Source organism: Phragmites australis, chromosome 12, assembly GCF_958298935.1.
Source record: "Phragmites australis chromosome 12, lpPhrAust1.1, whole genome shotgun sequence".
NCBI classification, from domain to species: Eukaryota; Viridiplantae; Streptophyta; class Magnoliopsida; order Poales; family Poaceae; genus Phragmites; species Phragmites australis.
This window is the reverse complement of record NC_084932.1, coordinates 26,733,640-26,760,930: the sequence shown is the minus strand read 5'-3', so window position 1 is coordinate 26,760,930 and position 27,291 is coordinate 26,733,640. Positions and strand designations below refer to the sequence as shown.

The 27,291-nt window shown below is 44.6% G+C and overlaps 1 protein-coding gene across 2 annotated transcripts; it reads left to right on the top strand.

Annotated features, from left to right (window-relative positions):
• Window positions 1–1,245: 1,245 nt before the first annotated feature.
• Window positions 1,246–3,734, top strand: LOC133886200 (uncharacterized). Of its 2 annotated transcripts, none has more exons than XM_062325933.1 (3): window positions 1,246–1,507; window positions 1,637–2,803; window positions 2,906–3,734. In XM_062325933.1, the coding sequence occupies exons 1-3, from the start codon at window positions 1,391–1,393 to the stop codon at window positions 3,695–3,697; spliced, it is 2,076 nt and encodes a 691-aa protein (XP_062181917.1). In that variant the 5' UTR covers window positions 1,246–1,390; the 3' UTR covers window positions 3,698–3,734. The 2 variants fall into 2 exon arrangements, with proteins under 2 accessions (XP_062181917.1, XP_062181916.1); XM_062325932.1 differs by having other exon boundaries at window positions 2,903–3,734.
• Window positions 3,735–27,291: the final 23,557 nt, after the last annotated feature.

Here is a 27,291-nt window from a genome sequence, read left to right as displayed (position 1 = left end):
TTTGATTTGTTGTATCAGTTTAAATGTTTGATTGACTGATTTTGAGGCTATAAGTGGATGTCAAAGTTAAGATTACAATCGATTACTTATATGATAAGTTTTTATGGCACTGATAACTAGACTTGTCTGTAAGCAGATACAAAGCTTGTATCCATTGGGTCATACTACGAAATAAAGCTTGAATCTATCTTCACTCCGGTGTCAAAATGAGACCATATATTTACATCCGTCGAATCAAATTAGAATAGTAGATATCAATAACTAAACACGTTTATCTTTAAAATTATATATATTTATCAAATCAAACTAAAAAAATTCAAACAACTAAACACACCGTAGGACCACTACTACTGCCTAATATAGGAGTACCCTCTTACCTTGGTGGAGGCTCAAACTCTAACACAGTTTCTAAGCTACCAAACTGATTTTCGAGAAATGTCTATCTATAACGTTTTCAAATATTCCAAGGTCAGAAATAGACAAAATATCTGAAAACACTACTCTTCTAGACATGTCTAGAGGGAGTAAGTATGTCACGACCGTCATTTCGACTTGCATACGGTCGCCCGTTGCCCCCGATCTCCACTACACTGTCGCCGAGGCGCAGGCAAGCACAACATAAAATACGTTAAGGCTCAGACGTTAGCCAGGAAACATAAAACCGACCTTATCATTTCCTAACACGGTAAGATTAGAGCCAAAGGCACCATTATACTAGCACACCCAGCTGCTTAGCTGTAAAAGCCGAGCATGCCCATACACGCACGAGCTCCACTGACACTTTTTCCCATTTGAATAGGTTTTCCAGTTTTTTTCTTAAAAAAACTAGAAACTATCCAAACTCCTAACTTTTAGTTTCGATTTTTGATGTCTTTTGATTGCTTGAGAAAGCAGTTATGATTGTAATAAATTAAAAACTCAGAATCAGATTCTGATTGGCTTTTCTAGCTTTTAGATATGCTGAGAAACTAAAAATTTATTATAAAAATTATAATTGAAATTTAATAGTCATATTCGTTTTCTCAGCTTAGACAGAAACACTAAAACCAAACTCTATCAAATAAGCCTAAATGGCAAAAAAAAATGCCTGACATGCGGGCCCCACGCGTCATCCGCTGTTGCACGGCCAGCTAGGCCGTCGACGTCTCCCCGCTCCCAAGGCGGCAACGTCGTCTCGTCTCCCCGCTCGTGCCCCGACGCGTCGACACAAGCGGCAGTGGTAGGTCCGTAATTACTGGCGACAGTGAGGGGTGGTGAGGTCATTTGCTGCTCCCCCGCCATTGCTTTAAATCGCTCCCAAAAGCGGGAGCCGCAGAGAGACAGAGCGCGAGGCACCCAGAGCGCCGAGGCCAGCGCAGAGGCGGAGCAGAGGAGAGGAAACGGAGGAGATATGGTGGTGATGAGCGCGGAGGAGATGGAGGAGGAGCGGCCCATGCACCAGGGATGCATGGCCGGGTTCCTGCACCTCTTCCACCACGCGCCGCGCCGCCTCACGTCGGTCTCCAGTGTACGCGCTCTGGCTCCAGTAGTCACGTTATTCGAAGCGTCTCGCCTTCTCCTTTCCTTCCTTGCGCTCGTTAAGGGTTCTTGAAGCTTGATGGTGACCGGTGGGCTGTGTGCTTGTTTGTGTGTGCAGGGGTCCGCGACACCGTCGGAGAGGTCGATGCCGCTGGAGCGGGCGACGCCGGGGCCGTCTTCGCCGGACATGACACCGCCGGCCGCCCCGAGGCCGTCGCTGCAGCTGCCGCCGCTGGATTTCAAGGACGGCGGCGGGGTGTGCGCCGCGTCGTCGTGGAGGCTGCCGCGGCTGTCGTTGGACAGCCGCGCGGTGGTGGATTTTAGGGGGAAGCTCCGGCCGCGGGAGATCCGGACGTCATCGCCCGTGGCCGCGCCGCCGTCGCCGTCTGGGGGAGACGAGCGGCGGTCGCCCAGCGTCGTCGCGCGGCTCATGGGCCTCGACGCGCTGCCGCACGGGCAGGGAGGGGACGGCCAGCACGGGGGCGCATGCGTGAGCGAGCTCAGGCGGTCGGCGTCAGAGCGCGTGCCTCGGGACCCGTCGCACTTCCGGTTCGTGGACCCATCCTTCTTCGAGAGGCCGGCGTCGCCGCTGCCGCAACAGAGGCCGCCCGCGTCGTCCCCGGCCACGGAGGCGGCAATGCGCCGGGCGCCGGATGCGGCTTGCCCCCGCTCGTTCCAGAGGCGCAGCCGCTTCGACGCGCATGAGGTGTTCCCGGAGCCGGCGAAGCGCTTCGATCCCGCAGCCGGCCACGGAGAGATCGCGCTCTACGGCGAGATCGAGCGGCGGCTTCGGAAGCGCGGCATCGCCGATCCGGCCAGGGATCTCGAGACGCTCAAGCAAATCTTGGAGGCCCTGCAGCTCAAAGGTCTCCTTCACCACACCCGTACGCCGCTGCCGCCCGTCCGCACCCTTCCGCCACCCATCGTTGTGATGCGCCCGTCGCACCGTTCGCCGCAGCTGCCGCCGGCACGGTTGACTCCCGCCCGGCGACTCCGCGTCGACGTCGACCTTGCCGGACGCCCGCGGTCACCGGACCCGTCCGCTTCTCTCTCGCGGAGCCCGGCCTCCCCGGCGAGGCGCGGCCCGCAGTCTCCGCAGCGGCGCGTCTCGCCGGCGCAGTCGCCGAAGCACCAATCTTTCAAGAAGCCAAGCGCCGCAGACGCCTCCAGCGCCCGCTTCCGCATCGCCCGCCACGCGGCTCACAACGCCTCGACGCTATCTCCCGACGACGACGGCGGCAGCAGCAGCTCCTTCAGCCCCTCCTCCCGCTGGGACTTCGAGCCGGTAATCCTCCACCTCCACTTCAGATATCACAACCCAGTCCCTGGAGAATGATCTTTTCACAGTATCGCCTAACTTTTCCTCGACCATTTCGCGATGCAGCAGCCTGTGCGTGGCGACGACCCCGGGACGGATCGCGGGCTGCTGGAGCGGTGCGGCAAGCTCTTGAGCAGCATCCAGGCGTTTACCTCCGGCGACGCGGCGGCGGCTGACCAGCAGCCGAGCCCGGTGTCCGTGCTTGACGCTGCGTCCTTCCTCGCCGACGAGGACTCGCCGTCGTCGTCGTCAGGCTCGAAACGAGCAATCGACTTCGGTAGCGCCCCGAGCCGGAAGCCGGCCACGCTGTCGGACCCAGAGGATGACGAGTGGGCCCTAGGCTCGTGGCTGGTGGGCCCAGAGACGAGTGATGACCCGGACTACACCTACGTGGTAGAGCTAGTCCGGTTGTTCCACCGCAAGCGGGACCCAGCCGACGTGTACAAGATCGCGGAGCAGGGGCGCCAGCGTGGCAGCGACGACGACACGTGGCACCACCGGAGGCTGCTCTGCGGCGCGGTGGCTGAGGCGCTGGACCGGCAGCGGTCCGCCTGCCCGTGGGAGCCCGCGGCGTGGCTCCGCGGCGGCGAGCTCGTCGACCACGTCTGGGCCGAGGTCCGCCGCGTTCGCGAGCCCGTGGCGTGGGCGGGCGACCTTAACGACGTCACTTGCAACGCGATCCAGCGCGACCTGGCGGCTGACGGCCGGTGGGCGCCGCCGCAGCAGCGGCCGCCCGGCGCGGAGGTCGCTGACGCGGTGCTGCAGATCGAGCGACTGGTGTTCAAGGACCTCGTCGCCGATACCATCCGCGAGCTCGCCGACGCGGACCGCCTCCTGCCACGCCGGAAGCTCGTCTTCTGATCTCCTCAATAACAACCACCGGCATTATCGCTAGAGCCAGGAGAGGAAAAAAAAATCGAATTTTTAACCTTCAATTTCTGTCTCGTACTGCTCCTTCCATTAGCGAGCAGATCTATGTAAAATTAATTACTACTATTACTAATTAGTGTGTATCGAGAACCATGTGTCAGATAAGAGTAGTAATTAGTGGTAGCTGGGCAAATCCAAGGAATGGATTTTGCTGCTACAGCACCGCATTGTTCCCTCCCCTCCCCAACAGCGCCGTGACGCACCCTGACGTGCATGCAGGACTGCACGGCGGCTGCAGCGCTGAAACAGAGGAGCATGGCGACGGCGGCGGCCAGAAGCATGGGCCCCGCCGGATGGATCGTAGCCCGGACCACGCCCCCCTGCGAGCGTGTCCCCCAGACGGAGAGCAGCGGGCCCGAGGGCCTCACGCGTGCTCCCGTAGAGTGACGCGCGTCAGTGAGGCACGAGGGCTGTGCCTCGCCCTCGCTTGGTTAGATTAGAACGACGACGCGAGAGCTGCGCAGCGCCTGGACCCGTTCGTCCACCACCACACCCGTCGCATCACATGGTCCCGATCGATCGTGCGGACGCAAAACGACTGCCGAAACGTGCCGATCGATCGGTCCTGCAGCTCGCTGCCCGGTTTCGTAGTGATAGGAGGTAGCCGCATCGCATCGCATGCATGCACACGCAAGGGGGGAGGACCGGCCTGCCATGGCATCCATGGGCGCGGCGCGGCGCGGCCGGAATGATGATGGAATCTGCCGCTGCCGCCGCCGACCGGGTGACCACGGCGCGGCTCAGGCTCCGGCTCAAGCGTCAGGGCCGGGAAGATGAGGCTGGCTGCTTTTTAGATCTTCGTGCGTAGTGGAGATTCAGCAGCTGTTTGCAGGGGGCCGGGGATGGCAGGAGGAGACGAGGAGGTGGAGCGAATCGGCTTGTGACGTCACCTGTAGACTCTGATGATGATGATGCCGGGACACCGGGAGGATGCTACATCTTTTGATTTTCTCTCAATATTTTCTAAAAAAGAAAATTACAAAATTACACGACCGTTTTAGAATTTAACAGAAATAAATTTCCCCTACCTGTTCAATAGACAAGAAGTAAAAATCTTTCATTGAACGGGCGCCAGAGTCTATTTTGTCAAATTCCAAAATGACGGTGTAGTTTGTAATTTTCTTATTTAGAAAGTATAGGAAAAAAATTCATAGCTTTTTTGTTTTTTGTTGGGCACTGAAATGGTGAAACCTGGGCCGTGAGCAACTCGAAGGTGCTGGGCTCGCCGCGCGTGCTGAGCCATGGAGCTTCGTCCGTTTCACAGCCCGTCCGAGCTGACCAGTTGGACCGGCTGGTCTATCTGATCAAACCTCAATTTTGATTTTGACTCTAATATATTTTAAATATTTGAATTGGGAATACGATAATAATAGCTCTCTGTATATATTTTATAATGTACATTATGCAATAGACCCATAATAGTAAGCGAAAGGCTAATTATTGGGAAAATGCCCTTTTAGAGTAGTGCCATGGTAAGGCACAAGTCATGGGTTAAGGGATTTTCACTTGGTGGTACAGTAATGCCACGGTAAGACAGAAGCCACTTGTTCATATCCTGTAAAGTAGTTTTCTGTTAAATCCATTCATTTTTTCCTTTTCTTTTCATGAAAATATTTCTAATTTTTCTTGAATTTTATGACTTAATACATTTGTCTTGGAGGTACTTTTGGTAGTATTATAATTGCATTTTGCTTCCCAAATATATTATAGTAGATCTAGCGGTCAAAGTTTTGTTTTATATAACTATGTTGATGGCCAAAATGACAAGTACTTATGACTTAGGGAGCATGAACATATTATTTTACATTTGTTACCAGTCAACTTAATTATTGATGTAACATATAGGATATTAATTTAGATCAACTAAACACAATTTCATGTCCCATACATTAAACAAAATATTGTCATAGCATACCATACATTCAACCAAAGGAAAAAAAATACATTCAACCAAACATATTATTTTACATCTGTTACAAGTCAACTTAATTATTTATTCTTTTTCTAAAAAATACATTCAACCAAACAACCATCTCATTCAGGATGGTCATCACTACCTTAGTGGTTCACTTTCCTCGTGTTCTGCTATCTTTCCTCATCCTTGGTTCACTAGTGATTCATTTATCTGTTACGTTCTTTGCTTTTACAATTGTTTTTTCTTCCTTGTTCTAATACAGGCCGATGCCCATCGAAATCATCTGCACTTGAAGCTGCAGCAGATACTCAATGTGGCCTCTTCCAGTTTCGATGCCTTGTCGATCAGCAAGAACAGCAAATGCCATAACACATGATAGCCTCATGAAGCAAGTAAAATTCTGTTGCAAGATCAGATCAGTGCACCTTGTTGCAGCTGGGGACGAGCTCCTGCAGCATGGCAAGGTGTTCGCGAGGTCCGGCGCGCTTGGCCATGACTACTGTGGTGGTTGCTCTTGCAGAGCGTAGCGACTAGCGATCCCAGTGTCCTGTCTGTAGTTGACGAGCGAGTCCGCCGCGGCCTCGCCGACGACGTTGCCGGCGCATGGACAGGGGATGACGGAGGAGGCGACAGTACGGCCAGGTGGGCTCGCCATGCCTTCCTAGATACTCACCTCTGTCTGTAGCTTCGGTCCTCGAGTCGAGGCTCCCACTCTGCTTCTGCGTCTGTATGCGGGCTCGCGGCGCCGCCGGGCACTGCAGGCCCATGGACCGCACCAGCGATGCGGGCTGATTCGCAGCAGTTTGTGGGCTGGTGGGGCGGGCCAGCCCTGCGGGTTGGCGGCTCAGCCTACGCCCACCTGCACCCCTACTAATACCATGCCCAACAAGGACATTCAGCAGCAAGCATTTCAGAAATGCTTAAGGCATACATTATATTAAAATAATGGTAATGATCACAACTCTAATTTTGCATAAATGATCTGGTTTCCTAGGGAAGGGTGAGTATTCGTATACTAAGTACAATTGTAGAGATAGATTGAGCTGAGTTTCTATTTAGTAGATCAAATTAAAAGTTGTATGAGGGGTGGATGCGCTATGGTATTGATTGGATGGTTATGGTGACCCTGTAGGATGTGGTGTGTTTACCTCCTCACCTAGCTTCCCTAGTCTGAAATTTTTTCTAAGTCTTAAAGCTATGCGAGAATTCGAATTGTAGGCGGAATTCATTCATGGCAGTGTTCTAAGTTTGTTTTTACATACTTTAACACATAATTTGATGATACTTGCCATGAATAGAAGTGATAAAGCGCATGAGGCTCGAAATTTGGCTAACTCATAGGTGTATTTACTAATATGTTTAGGGCTTTATAACATATAAAACGGGAAGCATAACAACAATCACTGCACGTATTCAAAATGTTCTGCTAGTCCCGGTGCATGACAACCGCGTATGGACTAACGTACAACATATTAGCACAACTGTTGGCACATACAGGCAGTAGGAAGGAACCATATGTAACATCTAAGTTTTAGCATACTAATTAATTACAAATTTTATTTTAAATAAAAAATATAATTAATTAAGCCAACTAAAATAAAATAAAAACATATTCGAATGTATTAAATTGATTAGGTATTCCAAAATACACTAGAGTTATTTTCAAAATAATCTCTACATTGAATTAGGTTCAAGTACATTTGGTTTATTGATTTATGGTTCTTTTGAGTGGAGATTTGTAATTGAATGTCTCTCAATTTTCAATCTGTTCTTAGATTCTATTCAGCTTAAATCCAAATTAAATTCAAATCTTTTGGTTCAAATCATCTTCAAAGTCTCAAGATCCAAATCCAAATCACAATTCAAATGTCTCCATTTGAATTTATACCAAACCCAAACCCAATTCCAAAACTAAATTCAAATGCCTCCATTTTAATTTAAACCCAAACCCATTTCTCTCTCTTCCTCACTCCCTCCCCCCCCCTCTCTCTCTCTCTCTCTCTCTCTCTTTCTCTCTCTCTCTCTTCGCGCGGCCCAGCCAGCACGACTCCTCTCCCCCTTTCCTTCTCCCGTGCCTGGGCCGCCATCACGCTATCGGCCTAGCTCTCGCCCGCTCGCCCACGCCCTCGCGCGCGTGGCAGTCCATGTGTCAGCCATCCACTGATCGCCTGCCCATGCTCTCTCCTTCCTCCTCCAGCGCGATGCCGTGCCGCTCGTCACCGTGATAGCCGCCTCCTCTCTTGGAAATACCCGACCGCCGCATTGAATGCCTGACCACTTGTGTAATATCCCGAGTTTAAATATGTTAATTAATTGTAAATTTCACTTCAAATTAAAACTTTTATGATTAAGTAGACTAGCTAAGATTAGAAAAATAGGTATATGAATATATATATACCAATACGTATACATTCATATATGTACTAAGTGTGATAAGATGCACTAGAGTCAGTTTCAAAATAGTCTTTGCATTAAATTGGTTCGTGTACTTCGGTTTGAGGTTTTTGTGGTTTTTTGTGTGGAGTTTTGAAATTGAATGTCTTTCAATTTCAAAACTACTCTTAGATTCTATTCAGCTCAAATCCAACATGAATTCGAATCATTTATTTCTAATCATCTCAAAAAGCTTGAGATCCAAGCCAAAATCATAATTCAAATGTATTTATTTGAATTGATCTTAATCCAAAAGTCAAAATACAAGTTCCAATCACTCACTGAATTTAATTCCAAAACCAATTCTCCTTTTCTTCTTCTCTTTATTCTCCCGGGCTCAATCTCTCTCTCCCTCTCTATTTTGGCCTAAGCGCCAGCTGACCCGACCTTCTTTCCTCCCTCCCTTTTCCCTCCCTAGCTCGAGCACGCTCGGCCCAACTCCCCCGCGCACCCTCTCGGCCCAGCTCGTGCCGCACCGCGCGGCCTACTCTCGCACGCTCGCTCATGCTTGTGCGCTCTTGACCATCCATGTGTTCGCCATCCACCGTCGTTCGCGCACGCTCTTTCCTCCGTCTCCTCCAGCGCGATCTAGCATCGCGCTTCGCTGTCTCTCGCCATTGCGACGGCCGACGAGCCACTTGCCTCTCTCACCCGTCCCGTCATGTGCTTCCGCTCCTTTCCCCCTCTCTCAGCTCTCTCTCTCTCTCCCGCAACCCAAAGCCCCTGGCACCCGCAACTTTCACGCCTGCGCCCGCGGATGGACGGTGCAACGCGCCCACGCCCCGGGAAAATGGTGTGTGCCGCCGTGCATGTTGCCCATGCTACCCGACATCATGAGCCGCATCACCTCTCTCTGCTCACCTCTCTCCCCTTTCTCGTCTATAAATAGCGCACCCGACTCATTCTCCCCTCTTATCCCATTTCACGGCCGTCACGCCCATTCTCTCCGCCATAGGTTTACCGTCATTGAGCTGCCGTTGATGTGCTGTCGAGGAGCTCTAGGAGTCCGATGCTGTCCCTGTGCTGCCGCTCATTCACCGGAGGACCATCGGGAGCCGCCCGTGCAAGAAGACCAAGCTGCTCCACTGCTTCAACATCATCGCTCCACTAACCGCCTTCCAGTTCTCGCCGTCTAAACACCGGTGAGCCTCCCAGTCCCCCTCGAGGCCATGTAGATAGCATGTAGGCATCCTTGTAGCTCCTCGCGCGTAGCCGCACATAGTCGTAGCATTTTGCGTCCGCCGCCGGCGTTCTTTTGCTCTGTGTAGTGGCCGGTCATCGTGTCGTGATGCCTAGAGGTACTAGGCCTCTTTTCTTTGCAGGTTAGCACCTCCCAGTGCAGGGGAGGTGCTGCCCAAATTGTCCAAGGCAACTGTCCCCTCTCCGGATGCCATCTGGCATTGATCTCGTTGCCGGCCATCGTCGACGAGCTCCCCGTCGCATTCGCCGTACCGCGTAGAAACCCGACGTCAACTTCTCGTCGTGAAACCCCATTGGAATCCCAACTCCGGCGAGCTTCCCAGTGCGCGCCGCTGTAGATTCCTTGCAGCTGACCATTTTTTCCCTCCCCTCCGCCACTCACGCTACGCCAGCGAGACCGCGCGCCCGTGCGCTTGCGTGGATTGGCCTTTGGTCGTGGCTTGGCCTGGCCGAGTGGGCCATGGCTCAGCCTAGCGTGATGAGGATATCACTCTTTCGGATACACACACACCGAGTATTCATCCAACAATAGGTCCATTGACACGAGCTCGTGCACGTCAACTAAATCATGAGGTGAGCTCGTTCCTTAGTGTTCCTTTATATTTTGATAAGGATGAGATGCTACTGAATAATTATGATGTATTGTTACTTAGAAACACGGGAGAAGAACAGCAAGAGTGCCCAAGCCAAGGTGGAGGTCCAATCAAGTTCGAGTCCGTTTTGGAGTCCAGGACCAGTCTGCACTAAAATCGTCGCCCGGGACGCATACAGACTCCGTTTTCGACGTTATACACATGGTTGGAAAGCTAAGGAGATAAGCTTTCCAACGGGACTGGTTCCATGTCCAAATTCTTTCTGAGTCAACAGGAATCGTCAAAACAAGTGGACGTCCAGAATCTGTCAGGGTGCTGCGCCACCATCTTTTGGGCTGTTGGGCCGTGTAACGTGTTGGAGTCTATTAGGGATGCGTCCATGGGTCCTTGACCGACCCTAGTCTTTTATATAAAGTAGCCGTTGCCCTAGTTAGGGTTGGGTTTTGCTTAGATATTGATCTACACACAAATTGTGAGATTTTCGCTCTTGTTCCGGACCGACTAGGCCGCCGCAAGTGTTTGTGGAACCCCAACTTCGAGTGCTTGAATTCTATTTGCAATATTTCAGATTGCATCTTCTACGTTCTTGCTTGTGTTCTCGGTACGTTTGCAGGGATTGGGCCTTCTTGGCGAGGTCAACCGCGCGACACGGTTGATAACCAACGGAGCTGTGGTGTAGTGATTGCAAGGGAGACGATCTGTTCGGGTCGAAGCCTTTGGATCATTAATGTCGAGTTCTCCACCCACCGACTTATCGCTATCTATCGGAAGATCAGGCCAACATTACTCATCAACTGGTATCAGATTTTCAGGTTGCCCGTTAGGTAACTTCGTTTTCCCTTTAGATTAGTCTGTTTTTCATTACCTAGTGTCCAGAAAAAGCCAAAAAAATTCCGTCAATTTCCATTGCCCTAGAACCCTTTGTGCCTTTGCAATTTTTGTTTTCAGTTGTGCGTTGTTGAGTTTGTGTCCGTGGTCGAGTCTTGTTGCTGGTTTTAGAGTCGTGTTCTTGGTCTTTAGTCAACGCTCCGTGCTGTTTTTGATCACGCCGCTATCCCATCACTACCATCCCCACCAACAAGTCGAGCCACCACATTACTCGATTTGCCACCGCGAGCCGCCTTGTGTTACTTTCCGCCACGCCAACCCTAAATAGGTCGCAAGCCGCCTTGTATCAATTGCCCTGCCACCTCTGCCCTCCTTGTTCATCTCGCGATCCTATTGCTTGCAATACCTTAAAGAGGTCAATTTCTGCAAGAGGTGCTTTGAAAAAAAAAACCCTAACTCGACAAGGGTTCAGTAAAACGGCCATAATTTTCTCATACGGACTCGGAATCAGGCAAAAAAAAAAATTCATGGACATCTACAGAAAAAGTTACATCCGTTGCTCCCCAGCTTTGCCGGTTCCATCGAATTTTTTTCCCAAATTCGGCTCGGAAGATTGAGTATTCGAGCCGCGAAGTTTCCGCACCTTTTTCAGAGAACGTGCTTGATTTTCTATAGGCCACATCTTGCATCCGTTTGAGCTAAAAAAATTTGTGGTTGTTTCTTGTGTGCTCCTAGTTCTGAAAAAAATATTAGAAAAATACGAAAAAAATATTGTGATTCCTACTAGTGCTAAAAGACAAAAAAGAGGAGCACATAGAGAACACCTAGATCATTGTGCTATTTGCTGTGTCTTTCTCTGATCATGCTTTTTAGCTTTGTTTCAGCTATTGTGCTAGGACTAGGGACACGTGATAGACCAGCAATTGTGATTCATACTTTGGACACTTATTTAGCTTTGCTCATCTGATTACAGTTATTGTTAATCTTTGGTACCATATTGTGCCTTCCAAGCTCCACCTCCTTTGATCCGAACAGGTTCACTCTTGCAATCATCCCACGCTTCCAGACTCGTCACCGGTTGTTCCTCCTTGCTGCGTTGGTACGAACATTTGTAAGAGCGTGGTAAGACGCTTGAGTGTGTGTGATTCCACCTTCCACAACCTAGTAGTTGATAGGGATAATATTGTGTTGTCCTTTGTTTTCTACTAACCATGTCAGGTGATGGCTCTCCGTCGGATTTTAAGGATTGTGTATCCAAGGAAGAACTCAACAAAGCCTTGCAGGATCATACTAGACTATTGACAGACTTTAGAACAAGTATTGCTAACCTCGTCACGCGAGTCAACGACCTTGAGTTGCGACAACCACCACAGGATGATGACCATTCACATGATGATGATACTAATAATGGTGACCAAGAAGATGGTGAGGTTTTTGTTGGGCAAGATGCGCGTGCTGAGCAACGTCCTCGTGCTGAACAATTACGTCGTGACCAACAACAACGTCGTCAAGGTAATGGAGGTAATAATGTTAATCGCAACGGTCGCGATGATCCTTATTCTAAGATTAAGTTTTCAATGCCTCCTTTTGATGGTGCATATGATGCAGATGCTTATTTGAATTGGGAAATGACGGTTGATCAAAAGTATAGTTCTCATATGGTTCCTGAAATGCATAGAGTTAGACTAGCCACTTGTGAGTTCACGAATTATGCTATTATTTGGTGGAATGGTTTAGTTTCTAGTGGCTTAGAACCTGAATCATGGCCTAGACTAAAGCGTGCCATGCGCAATAGATTTATTCCTCCTGATTATACACGTGAATTGAAAAAGAAATTGCAGCGCTTAAATCAAGGTTCTAAATCTGTGCATGATTACTATCAAGAGCTTCAAATTGCTATGCTTCGTTGTAGTATACAAGAGGATGATGAGGATACCATGATTCATTTTTACTCCGGGTTGAGACGTGAAATTCAGGACTTTGTTGATTATAAATATTACAATACTACCAATAGGTTGTTCCATTTTGCTATCTTGGCAGAAAAAGAACTGCAGGGTCGACAATAGGTGCAGAAATTGCGGAACAATTTTGGGAGTACATCTACTTCACGAGTACCACCGGGACAAGCAACAACATTCCCTTCTACATCTACACTATCTACTGCCCCCTCCTCCAACACTCAGGCGCGTTCAGCAGGAGCACCACAACCATCACGTGAGGTGAGTAAATCTACTGTTTCGCAGGATCCAATGCCAAGCTCTTCTTCAGGTGCAGCTACCACGGGTCGTACAACGAGCATTGTGTGCCGTCGCTGCCAAGGTATTGGCCACGTCATGAAGGATTGCCCAAGCCAGCGAGCATACTCTGCAACATCAGATGGTGGATATGTTAGACATAGTGATGTCGAGGAAGAATATGCATTTGAAGCTAATCTTGTAGCCGATCATGACATGGATAGTGAGGGGGAGGAGATTAGTGGTACCGCTGCCACGGAGAGTTATGCAGCACGCACCTTCATTGTGAAAAGAGTTTTGAGTTCTCAAATGGGGCAAGCAGAGCAGTTACAACGCCATAATCTATTCCAGACATTCCTCATTGTCAAAGATGCACGTGTTCGTACCATAATTGATGGCGGGAGTTGCAACAACCTCTTGAGCTCCGATCTTGTGAAGAATCTTTCCTTGCCAACACGTGCACATCCTTATCCATACTACATTCAGTGGTTCAATAACAGCGGTAAGGTTAAGGTAACACAATCTGTGAGAGTACATTTTTCTATTGGTTCCTACCATGACTATGCTGATTTTGATGTAGTGCCTATGCAAGCATGTTCACTTTTGTTAGGCCGTCCTTGGGAATTTGATACCGATGCTACACAGCATGGTAGAAGTAATAAATACTCTCTCATGCACAAGGGAAAGAAATTCTCTTTGCTTCCTTTGACACCTGCTGAAATTGTGCAATGTGATAAAGCGCTAGCTGAAAAAGAAAAGAAAGAACGTGTTTTGGAATCTGAAAATCAGCAAGTAGCTCAATCTGTTTTTCCACCTAAGAAAGAGAAGAACACACCTAGGTCCGAAGGCATTAAGTTAAAGGGTGGTGTTATGCTTGCTACTAAATATGATCTTGCTGAAATTCAAGATAATGATACTTTGTGCTATGCTTTGGTATGTAAAGAGGTTTTATTTTCAATTGATGATATACCTAGCTCTTTGCCTGCTGCTGTCACTAATCTTTTGCAGGAGTATAAGGATGTCTTTCCAGCTGAGATATCCCTGGGGCTACCACCATTGAGAGGGATAGAGCACCAAATAGATTTGATCCCGGGAGCGACTTTGCCAAACCGCGCTGCATATAGGACCAATTCGGAGGAGACTAAGAAAATTCAGCGACAAGTCCAAGACCTTTTGGACCGTGGATACGTACGAGAGAGCCTTAGTCCTTGTGCTGTTCCTGTTCTTTTGGTTCCTAAGAAAGATGGTACATGGCGCATGTGTGTTGATTGTAGAGCCATTAATAATATCACAATAAGGTATCGTTACCCTATTCCTAGGCTAGACGACATGCTTGATGAGTTGAGTGGTTCTATTATTTTCACGAAGATTGACTTGCGTAGTGGTTACCACCAAATAAGAATGAAATTGGGAGATGAATGGAAAACTGCTTTCAAAACTAAGTTCGGTCTATATGAGTGGTTAGTGATGCCTTTTGGTTTAACTAATGCACCTAGCACTTTCATGAGATTGATGAATGAGGTTTTACATGCTTTCATAGGAAGATTTGTGGTGGTGTACTTTGATGATATTTTGATCTATAGCAAGTCACATGAAGAACACACATTGATCATCTACGTGCTGTTTTTACTGCTTTGAGAGAGGCACGTTTGTTTGCTAACCTTGACAAATGCACCTTTTGCACAAATAGAGTTACTTTTCTTGGCTATGTTGTTACTCCACAGGGAATTGAAGTGGATGAAGCTAAAATTGAAGCCATCAAGAGCTGGTCGACCCCTGTGACTATCACACAGGTGAGAAGCTTTCATGGCCTTACAGGGTTCTATCGGCGTTTTGTGAGAGATTTCAGCACCATTGCTGCCCCACTCAATGAGTTGATAAAGAAGGGAGTTCCGTTCCAATGGGGGTCAGCACAAGAACAAGCCTTTAATACGCTGAAAGATAAGCTTACGCATGCACCTCTACTCCAACTTTCGGACTTTGGTAAGACTTTTGAGTTAGAATGTGATGCTAGTGGCATTGGAATTGGAGGAGTGCTACTATAAGGAGGTAAACCCGTTGCTTATTTTAGTGAGAAATTGAATGAGCCATCTCTTAATTATTCAACTTATGATAAGGAGTTGTATGCTTTAGTGCGAGTTTTAGAAACATGGCAACATTATCTTTGGCCCAAGAAGTTTATTATTCATTCTGATCATGAAGCTTTGAAACATATTAGAAGCCAAGCCAAACTGAACAAACGTCATGCTAAATGGGTTGAATTTATAGAGTCATTTCCTTATATCATTAAACACAAAAAAGGTAAAGACAATGTCATTGCATATGCGTTATCTAGACGTTATACCATGCTGTCCCAACTCGATCATAAGATTTTTGGTTTAGAAACAATTAAAGGATTATATGCTACTGATTTGGACTTTAAAGATGCTTTTGAACATTGTAACGAAGGAAGAACTTAGAATAAATATGTGCTGAATGATGGATTACTATACCGTGCTAACTGGCTATGCATCCCAGCTAGCTCTATTCACCTATTGTTCTTGCAGAAAGCGCATGGAGGTGGTTTGATGGGACATTTTGGAGTGAAGAAAACCGAGGATGTATTGGATGCTCACTTCTTTTGTCCTAAGATGAGGCGCGACGTCGAGCGCTACGTGGCACGCTGCACTACTTGCAATAAAGCTAAGTCTCGCTTGAACCCACATGAACTTTAGATGCCTCTTCCTGTTCCTAGTGTGCCTTGGGAGGATATTTCTATGGATTTTATTTTAGGATTGCCTAGGACCAAGAGGGGGAGGGATAGTATATTTGTCGTTGTGGATCGTTTTTCAAAAATGGCACATTTTATACCTTGTCACAAGAGCGATGATGCTACAAACATAATTGATTTGTTTTTCAGGGAAATCATTCGCTTGCATGGAGTGTCTAACACCATTGTTTCGGATCGTGATGCAAAAATTTTGAGCCACTTTTGGAGGACACTTGGAATAAACTTGGGACAAAGCTGCTGTTTTCGACGACATGTCACCCTCAAACCGACGGACAAACAGAGGTTGTGAACCGCACATTATCCACCATGTTGCAGGCTGTTTTGAAGAAAAATTTGAGATGTGGGAAGAGTGTCTACCCCATATTGAGTTCGCTTACAACAGATCAGTTCACTCCACCACCAAGGTAAGTCCGTTTCAGATAGTGTATGGTTTTAACCCCCGTGCCCCTATTGATTTACTTCCTTTACCAACATCCGAGAAATTGAATTTTGATGCTAAGACACGTGCTGATTTGATTCTAAAAATGCATGAGTTGACTAAGGAAAATATTGAAAAGATGAATGAGATGTATAGAACTTATGGTAGCAAGGTCGGAAACATATTACTTTTGAAATTGGTGATCTTGTGTGGTTACATTTGTGCAAAGATAGGTTTTCTGATTTGAGAAAGTCTAAATTGCTGCCTCGAGCTGATGGTCTTTTTAAAATTGTGGAAAAGATCAATGATAATATATATAAGCTTGAGTTGCCTGCAGATTATGGGGTTAGTCCCACATTTAACATTTAACATTTAAAGCCTTACTTGGGAGAAGAAGATGACATTGTGTCGAGGATGACTCCAATTCAAGAGGGGGAGGATGATGAGGACATCACTCTTTCGGATACAAACACACCGAGTATTCATCCAACAATAGGTCCATTGACACGAGCTCGTGCACGTCAACTAAATCATGAGGTGAGCTCGTTCCTTAGTGTTACTTTATATTTTGATAAGGATGGGATGCTCCTGAATAATTGTGATGTATTGTTACTTAGGAACACGGGAGAAGAACAGCAAGGGCGCCCAAGCCAAGGTGGAGGTCCAATCAAGTTCGAGTCCGTTTCGGAGTCCAGGACCAATCTGCACTAAAATCATCGCCCGGGACGCATACGGACTCCGTTTTTGACGTTCTACACATGGTTGGAAAGCTAAGGAGATAAGATTTCCAACGGGACTGGTCCCATGTCCAAATTATTTCTGAGTCAATAGGAATCGTCGAAACAAATGAACGTTTAGAATCTGTCAGGGTGCTGCGCCACCATCTTTTGGGCCGTTGGGCCGTGTAACGTGTTGGAGTCCATTAGGGATGCGTCCAGGGGTCCTTGGCCGACCCTAGTCTTTTATATACAGTAGCTGCCACCCTAATTAGGGTTGGGTTTTGCTTAGATATTGATCTACACACAGATTGCGAGATTTTCGCTCTTGTTCCGGACCGACTAGGCCGCCGCAAGTGTTTGTGGAACCCCAACTTCGAGTGCTTGAATTCTATTCACAATATTTCAGATTGCATCTTCTACGTTCTTACTTGTGTTCTCGGTACGCTTGCAGGGATTGAGCCTTCTTGGCGAGGTCAACCGCGCGACACGGTTGATAACCAATGGAGCTGTGGTGTAGTGATTGCAAGGGGGATGATCTGTTCGGGTCGAAACCTTTGGATCATCAACGTCGAGTTCTCCACCCACCGACTTATCGCTATCTATCGGAAGATTAGGCGAACATTACTCATCATAGCGTGCCACTTGCCAGGTAGGCCAGCCAGGCCGCCAAAGGCCACGCCCCCATTAGCTGGCCCACCTCCCGTAGTCCGCTAGCCACCAGCCCAAAACCCGAGTGGACCAGTACTGTCCAGCCCGGCTAGCCCAAATAGAGCCCATTTCGGCTCACATGGTACTGTTCATGTGGGCCCCACCTATGAATAATGCTATTTCATATTTTTCTGATTCAATCTTAAATCTTTCAAGAGCCATAATTTCTTCGTTCTGGCTCTGATTTCGGTGATTCTTTCGCTAAAATTCATCTAAAATTGAGATTTACTCATCTGTCACATTGTGATATCCATTTTGGCTCATTTGACTTTCCATTTGGTGTTATTTGATCCTTCTCTAGTATAACTAGTTTTTTTATTGTAGTTGTAATTGCAGAAGCACACGATTTCTGCGAGTTCTGTGCTAGAAGCATCAGGAGCGAGGAAGGTCCTGATTACAACCAAGACATCGAAGAAAACTCCTGAGAAGGCAAGGCCTATCTCCTTGATCATACTGAACCTATGTTTTCAAATAATCCGTATAATCAACTAAAACTGAACTTATTATCGCATGTGCTATATATCGTGTTTTCTTTGAACTACTTGTAGTAGTTAATCCTATTAACACTTACCATGCCATACATGTATCATCTAAAGTACATATCACCCTAGGATTATCTGTTGTTATCTATATTAATGACAGACGACACCTTGATATCTAGCATGCTTAGGATTGAATACGTCTCCCTGGAGATGTCACTTTTAAAATATGCCTCTTCGGAGATATCGATTTACTGTTACCAAGTTAACTCATATACCATGAATCCTTAATGGTTGTGAATTTCGTGATAGTTGTGGAATCCTTGATGTCATGTGGGATATGGAGGGTGGTGTGTGAAAATAGGTGAAAACTGATTTGGCGGGTACAAGTGGAGTAGCACTCTAGGTGAGGATGCTCCTAAGGGCTTGAGTCACCTTTGTGGTGTTCATTACCAGAAGATACATGTCCCGGCTGCTTAAGGACCAAGTCATGTCGCTGTCATGCCTTAGCTATCCCGTGCAACCATGCGTCTTGAATGGGCCAGACTTGACTTCTCCTTCACAAGACTAGGTTGGGCATCATACTAGGAGGTTGAGAGCAATGAGAGGCCAAGTGTCCATCTGTCCCTCTATTGAAGGTTGCTAGAACCGACCTAGGCTTAAAAAGGGGGCTAGCCTTCAGTACATGGCAGCTCTGGGACTTGGCGTGTCTCGTAGAAAAGCCCAACAGGAAAGGTGTTTGGAGGGTCTCGGTATGATTCGCTCCTTTGCTTACAACGGTTGGAGGCTAAGCATATCGTATGGGTAAGCTGTACAACCTCTGTAGAGTGTAAATCTATTCGAATAGCTGTGTTCATGATCATGGACATGCGAAGGCATAACCTTTTTTACTAAACTCCGGTTGTGTGTGTCTTGATGAGTGAGTGTGTGGACTAGATGTCCGTGTGATGAGGTTACTGGCTCGATCCGTCAGAAGCTGTGTGGTACTAAAGGTACACGAGGTGTGATGATAGGGACTACGGAGTGAGGTGTAGCCCCTCCCAGGACCGAAAACCCCCTAGATATAGCTTGTTAATTGGTTTTGAAACCATTTGAACTGTTTTGAAAGTCAATAGTAGATGACACCATTGAATACCTACATAAAATTGCTTTACGCTAAAATTATAATTGTAGAGCCCTATCCTTGAATTACCTCATTATGCATCTATCAACACTTTGAAAGTAGTATAGGGCTTGCTAAATACCTTCCGTACTCACTCTTGCTGTCATTCATATGAGGAAGCTGATGCTGACTTTGCCGGAGGTGAAGCAGATGCTGACTCACTCGTATAATGCTGGCTTTCTATTTGGTGTTATTTTATTCTTCCCTAGTATATCTTGTTGATGGTTGTAGTCACAATTACAGAACTGCCAGAATTATACGAGTGTTGCACGGGAAGCGTCAGGAGCGAGGAAGATCCTGGCTACAACCAAGACCTTGAAGAAAACCTCGGAGAAGGCAAGTCCTATTTCCTTGATTATATTTAACCCATGTTTTCAGATAATCTACATGATCAACTAAAACTTGACTTATTATCGCATGTACTATATATTGCGCTTTTATAAACTACTTATAGTAGTTAATCCTATCAAACACTTGTTATGCCTTAAAATGTCATCATCCAGAATACATATCACCCTAGGATTTACATGTCGTTATATATATTAATGTTGGACGTTGCCTTGATATCTAGCATGCTTAGGATTGAATACGTCTCTTCGGAGACGTCGCTTTTAAAATATATCTCTTCGGAGATAATGATTACTGTTATCAATGTTAACTCATATACCATCCTTGATCGTTGTGAATTCTGTGATGATTGTGAAATCCTTGATGTCATGTTGGATATAGTGGGAGATGTGTAAAAATGGGTGAAAACTGTTTTGGTAGGGACAGGTGGAGTAGTACTTTGGATGAGAATGCTCCTGGGGGCTTAAGTTACCTCTATGGTATTCATTGTAAAAAGATATTTGTCCCGACCATTTAAGGACCGAGTCATTGCGCCGTCATGCTTAGCCACCCCCGTGCAACTATGCGTCCTGAATGAGAAGGACTTGACTTCTCCTTCACCAGACTGAGTTGGGCATCATACTAGGAGGTTGAGAGCGGCAAGCAGTCAAGTGACCATCTGTCCCTCTTTGTGAAGGTTGCTAGAACTGGCCTAGGCTTAAAAAGAGGGTTGACCTTCAGTACATGGTCTCTGGTATTTGGGGGTAAATCTCGGTAAACTTGGTAAAGTTTGCCAAGAAAAAAAACACTTTGTTACATGCATTCAAAGTAACCATGGGTAGTAAATTATACTAGGCGATCTCTAATACCTAAAATGTGTTTAAAAAAGACATACAATACTTGAAACATAGATAATATATAAAATGATTTTGCATGTCAGTGAGCTCTTAAGTTATTTAGATCTTATATCCTATTCATTACATGCATGAATACATATTGTGGAACTGCAAGTATAGGTGGGCCTGACCCCTGGCTGCCCCCTTGTCTTTGCCCCTGTGTCAATGCCTATTTTACCTGCCACAATGGCAGCAACTCGCCTAGTCAGTGGCACTAGGGTGGCTGGACCCACTCTTCCATGGTGGCCGCAGGGAGTAGGGTGTCAGGGTGTGCATCATGCATGCAGTGGAGACAAAAGAAATGCATCTAGTGCCTAGTGTCTGAGACGGTGTTGCTAGTAGTAGTGTTAGTGTTGATCATATTAGTGGCGTCGTGTGTTAGTTCTGTCATCAAATCTGTCTATCCAGAATCGAGTGTGAGCTTGCTAGATGGAACAATTAAGGGATGTTCCTTTTGTGTTGTGATCAGTGTCGTCTATCCATCTTTCATATCATGTCCGCATCAAGTGTGATGTTGGAACAACCTTGATGGCATGTTCTCCATGTGTGATCATTCATATGTGTGCTTGCTCCAGTAGTCTTCTGCGCATGCAATTCTATATGCTCCAGTTAATTTGCGCTAATATATCGTGATTCAGTTCAATGTGTACGTGCTCGATCTTATCAATGAGTGTCCTTATCAATAGTGTGTGAAGATTTTAGAGTAACTTTGCTTTCTGATGTTGGCTATCTAATCTCTTAGACAAATTAAAACTGCACTGCTAGATCACGATTGTCTCATTTGTGGACAAGGGCAACCTATGTTATGTTGAGTGGGGACACATGCCCCTACCCCTTATAGAGAAAACTATGCATTAGCTCTGACAAAAAAGAATATAACTTGAATAAAGCCGCTTTGTGCAAGCATGCTCCAGGTCTCGCAACGAAGTGCATTCGGTGGGCTTGATAAAGTGCATTGCAGGAATGGAGTAGCTGGCGATTCAACATTGGGCAGCCAACCATCATGGTTGATGACAATATTGTAAATCTCAAAGTGGTTATAGGTGCTCTTAAAAATCACATATGGTGCGGAAGTCACGTGTACCGACAGTGGGCTAACACCTTCTCACAATTTTTATGCTTGTTTCATTGACATACCAAATGTCGAAAATGGATGGGTGAGTTATCTTTAGCTATCAACTTGGTCAAGAGATTGAGCGGCTTCACTAGTTCAAAAAATAATATAATATTTAATGTTATGTGTATATGTGACCTAATATATAATCTTTATATCATATGCAGTCAATGACTATTGGTCGTCAGTCAATTAAAAAGGTTAAAATCATTTAACTAGGTGTGAAAAATTACAAATAATATAAATCTGGCTTGATTGTGGAAAAGAGGTTAGATTACTCAGAGCTGACTTATGTACTTGAATCAACTAATCCTAAGTCCTAATATAAATGGTTAATGTGATGGTTGAAAAGCTTAAAGACAATAATGATCCTTAAAATTCTATTAATTTAAAAAAGGGGGCACAAGTAGCACTACATTTAATCCAAATTATAAGAGAGGGTACATTTGCTAGATTAGCCCACCTTCCAATCATTTATGTTTGGGAGTGGGAAACAAATCTCCAAATAATTGTGCTAATTCAATATGAAATCAAATACTCCAAAAATAAAAATTATTTGTAAAATTAGAAGGTTCTAATTTGATATAATTCATTACACTGTGCAATTCTGTAGGTTAATATGTTACCCAATCTATTACCTTCATTCTCTTTTCGGGGCAATTTTTTATATGCCACTGGAAACTTGTGTAATCCCTACTATGCTAATGCAAAATATAAAAACCTTTTAGCACCGCAAGTTCTAAAATGTAATCCCTTCTATACCATTATTGTTACTTTTTTTATTGACTATTAGTCAACCATGACATAGAAGGGATTAGAATTTAAGGCCAATGACACTAAAGGAATTTCAGAATCTGCACTAGTAGATAAAGGAATCGGAGTGTTTGCAATGGTATGAAAGGGGTTATCTCTATCTTTACTTGTTGTTTTTTTACATTGTTCAGTCTTGAAAACACGTCTTTGACCGAAACTTTTTTAATATACATCAACTATTTTTTTTTTAATGAAATAGAAGTATTTAATGTGGTAAATCTTAATACTATATATATATTTTTGGCTGGTGTTTCAAAAATGTTGAGTGCATGCATTCCTAAAAAGATAAATGAAAAAAATGGATCAGTAGTTGTTAATTACATTAGTTCTTATGTTTCTAATGACATGGTAACTCCAATACACACTTTAGCTAGCGTACATAATTGAATTAGAATGATATGAAGAGGTATAATACTAATGGGATGATTTCTGAACACTAACTACTACCTTGTCGTAAAATACATAAAGTGTCTAATCAGTAGATAATTGATTTAGCTCTAACATTTGGCTTTTGTGCTCTGCACATAAGCTTGGAACTTCAACTTACAGTGTTGACACTATGATTCAATTTCCTTTCTTGTGTTTTCAGAAACATTTTTCTTAATCTGGTCCAACTCTTCAATAGTGGATTGGTCATTAAGCACAATCAGACACCTCTTCTTATTCACATATCCACAAGGGAAGATTGGGGGGGGGGCTACTGGCGCGCGGACCATGGAGTGCCCCAATGTTGTAAAATGTTGACTGCATGCATTAAAGAAAAGAGAAATGAAAAAAATGGACCAGTAGTTATTAATTGCATTAGTTATTGTGTTTGTAATGACATGGTAGCTACAATACACATTTTAACTAGCATACATAATTGAATTAGAAGTATATTAAGATATATAATACTATTGTGATGAACAAATACTATTACCTTATCGTAGCATAAGCATAAATGTATGATCAGCATACACTTATGCTTAGCTTTCTTGCCATGCACATAAACTTACAACTTCAACTTGTAGTGTTGACACTACTATTTGGCTTCCTTTATTGTTGTTTCAGAAGCATTTTTAATCTGGTCAAATTCTTCAATGGTGGATAGGTCATTAAGTACAATCAGGCACCTCTTCTCATTCACATATCAACAAGGGTGGGTTAGAAGGGGGAGGGCTCATGCCCCTACTAGCATGGGGACCATAGAGCCCTGTGGTGTTGTAAAATGGTGAGTGCATGCATTTGAAAAAGATAAATGGAAACAAAAACATATATGTAGATGTTAATTGCATTAGTTCTTGTGTTTATAATGACATGGTAACTACAATACACACTTTAACTAGCCTCCATAATTGAATTAGAAGGATATGAAGAGGTATAATATTAATGTGATGATTTATGAATAGTGACTATAACGTCTTTGTAGAATGCATCAAAGGTCTGATCAGTACACAATTGCTTTAGCTCTAATGCTTACCTTTCTTTCCCTACACATATGCTTGCAACTTCAACTTGCAGTGTTGACACTACGATTTGGCTTTCTTTCTTGTTGTTTTAAAAGAATTTTGTAATCTAGTCAAACTCTTCAATATCGAATGGGTCATTAAGTACAATTAGACACATCTTCTCATTGACATATCCATAGGGGAGGATTAAGGGGGCTCGTGGTCCCTACCAATGTGTAGACCATGGAGCCCCGTGGTGTTTTAAAATGTTGAGTGCATGCATTCAAAAAAAGACAAATGAAAAATAGAGTAGTAGTTGTGAATTGAATTAGTTCATGTGTATCTAATGACATGTTAACTCCAATACACATTTTAACTAGCATACATAATTGAATTTTAAGGATATGAAGAGGTATAATACTAATGAGATGATTTCTGAACACTAACTATTACCTTATTGTAGGCTGCATAAAAGATTTGATCAACAAGCAATTGCTTTAGCTCTAACACTTAGCTTTCTTGCCCTACACATAAGCTTGCAACTTCAACTTGCAGTGTTGACATTACGATTCTGCATTCTTTCTGGTTGTTTTGGAAGCATTTTTTAATTTTTTCCTACTCTTCAATGGTGGATAGGTTATTAAGAACAATCAAACAACTCTTCTCATTCACATATCCACAGAGGCAGATTAGTTGGAGTGGGCTATGCCCCCTACCGGTATGCGGACCATGGAGCCCCTCGGTGATTTAAAATGTTCAGTGCGGCATTCAAAAAAGACAAATGAAAAAAAAGCGTATCAGTAGTTGTTAATTGCATTAGTTCTTGTTTTTCTAATGATATGGTAACTACAATACACACTTTAACTAATGTCCATAATTGAATTAGAAGGATATGAAGAGGTATAATACTAATGTGACAATTTATGATAGGTGACTATTACCTTGCCATAGAATGCATAAATGGTCTGATCAACACACAATTTCTTTAGCTCTGACGCTTAGCTTTCTTGCCTTGCACATAAGCTTGCAACTTAGGACCTGTTTGGTTGGGCCGAGACTTTTCCAAAAGCCGCTTCTAGCTGATAGCCCTGAGATGTTGCTTCTGGCTGATGGCTCTGGAGAAGTTGATAGCCCGTTTGGTAACCCTATCAGGCTGATGGCTTTTGAGATAAATGGAGTGTACATTGTCTGTAATGCCCCTGGCTGTTTGGAGTGAATGTATTTATTTTTGTAAACTATTTTAGTAACTGTTATTAATATTTACTGATTGTATTAGTGATTATTATTATTACTATTTGGAACTATAAATACTAAACATCCATATATTTTGATTTTTGGAATTACATGTGAGTGACAAAATTGTGGTGGAATCTTCATTGTGAAAATCCACAGATGAAAATCACCCACACAGTTCCATGAACACATACAAGCGTAGTGCAAACAAGTTTTCAGAATTTTGCAGGGTGATTGTGATCACATCCCAGAAGCTGGGAACAACCAAGCAAACTGGTATCATTGTGCCATTCAGTACATCAACCAAGCAATCATAGAAGTTACCTAGTTTAACCTTTCCACTCGACAACAAAACACGTCAAAGTTGAAGTTCCGCTTCAAAAGAAAAAAGAAACCCAAACTTCCATATTTCTCTCTTGAACTCTTAATGGAAAACATGATTGTAAATTGTATGGTAGTGCTGGTAATTATTTATAGGTCCAAAAGTATGCCTCCCTATTTTATATAGTAAGTCTACAATTACTACGATTATCATGCTTTTTCTGATCCAACTCGTTCTCAAGCTTCTTCATCTTTGTCTCTTGAGTTTTGATATCGTGTTTGAGTTTCTTGATCCTTTATTATCAGAATGAGGGACCTGGCACCTAAAGCCCCAGAGAGTTCGTCAAGTGACTGAGCCTATAATAAGATTAGAGAAGAATTAAGTCACATTTCTTATTTGTAAAACTGCTAAACAGTAGATACATATTTTTTTCCCTTGAAACTAGTCACCACCTTTTCTTCTGAAATCAGTTAATATTAGGGGTGGCAAGCCCCAATAGGATTAAATGCTTACAGCTTGGTGTAGAAGATATGGCTTATCACCTACTCCTAGCAATGTCTATCATTGTGAAAACCAAGCTCCGAGAAAATTAATTTGAAAACGTGAACATGTTTTATAAGATACAAGTATAAACAGATCGCTCATTTCTAAGACAAGAACACTGGGTGTAAGGGCTCTATAGCCTGATCAGTTGTACTCTTCCTTTCTCTCTTGAACTCTTAATGGGTAGGATGCAAACATGCAGTTCTCCTATTTCCCATTGGAAAAAGAGTGGAAACAGGTATCTCATATTTAGATGATCCTGATTAGCAGCAATTGGTTGCTGCTAACTAGAATCTGAACCCAAACTTCTGATAAACTAATAAAATTGATTAAAATTATGAAGATTGTTAACTTTGTCTATGCTATTCCAGCACACACTACTAGAGCAGAGTTATACAATTGCCTTCTGATAGATGATGTTTCCACTTTCACTAGTTCTACAATTACTTACTGCTTGTAGCTATTGAGTTGAATAATCACCATCTTATTGTATGCCAACAGGGAACAGTAGAGAGAGCCAGAGGAGGGAGGGGAGCTTACCGTGTGGATGGCCGTCGTGGATGGGTAGGTGCCGGCCTAGACAGACGGATGTGCGTCGACATGGATGGGCGGCGGCAACGAGGTAGTGTCGTGGAAGGCCAGGGGTGATGGGGCAGCGTCCTAGTGGTGTGGATAGGTGCTAGAGAGGAGCCACTTGGGTCCGAGCGAGATAGGTCATGAGGGCGAGTCGAGCACAGAGAGAAGACTTTATATACGATGGTATTTGTGTATAATTTCACCCGAACTTGGGGCCCACTCTTGAAACTCATCCCACAAAAGCTGAGAAAAGCCTACCTAGCCTTGCTTCTTGGTTGTAGTTCAAATTGAGCTTTTGAGGCCTCCTAACTTTTGAGAAGCTAAGATGAGAAGCGGCATGTTTGGTTGGGCTTTTGGCTTCTAGGGATGAGAAGCCAGAAAAATCCCAACCAAACAGGGCCTTAAACTTGCAGTGTTGACACTACAATTTGCTAACTTTCTTGTTTTGAAAGCACTCTTTATTTTGGTCAAACTCTTCAATGGTGGATAGGTTATTAAGTACAATCAGACATCTCTTATTATTCACATATCCATAGAGGTGGATTGGGGGGGGGGGGTCATTCCCCTCTGCCGGCATGCAGACCATGGAGCCCTGAGTGTTTTGAAATGTGTAGTTCATGCATTCGAAAAAAGACAAAAAAAAAAAGAATGAGTTGTTCGTAATTGCATTAGTTTCTGTGTTTCTAATGACATGGCAACTCCAATACACACTTTAACCAGCATACATAATTGAATTAGAATGATATGAAGAGGTATAATACTAATGAGATGTTTTTTGAACACTGATTATTACCTTGTCGTAGAATGCATAAATA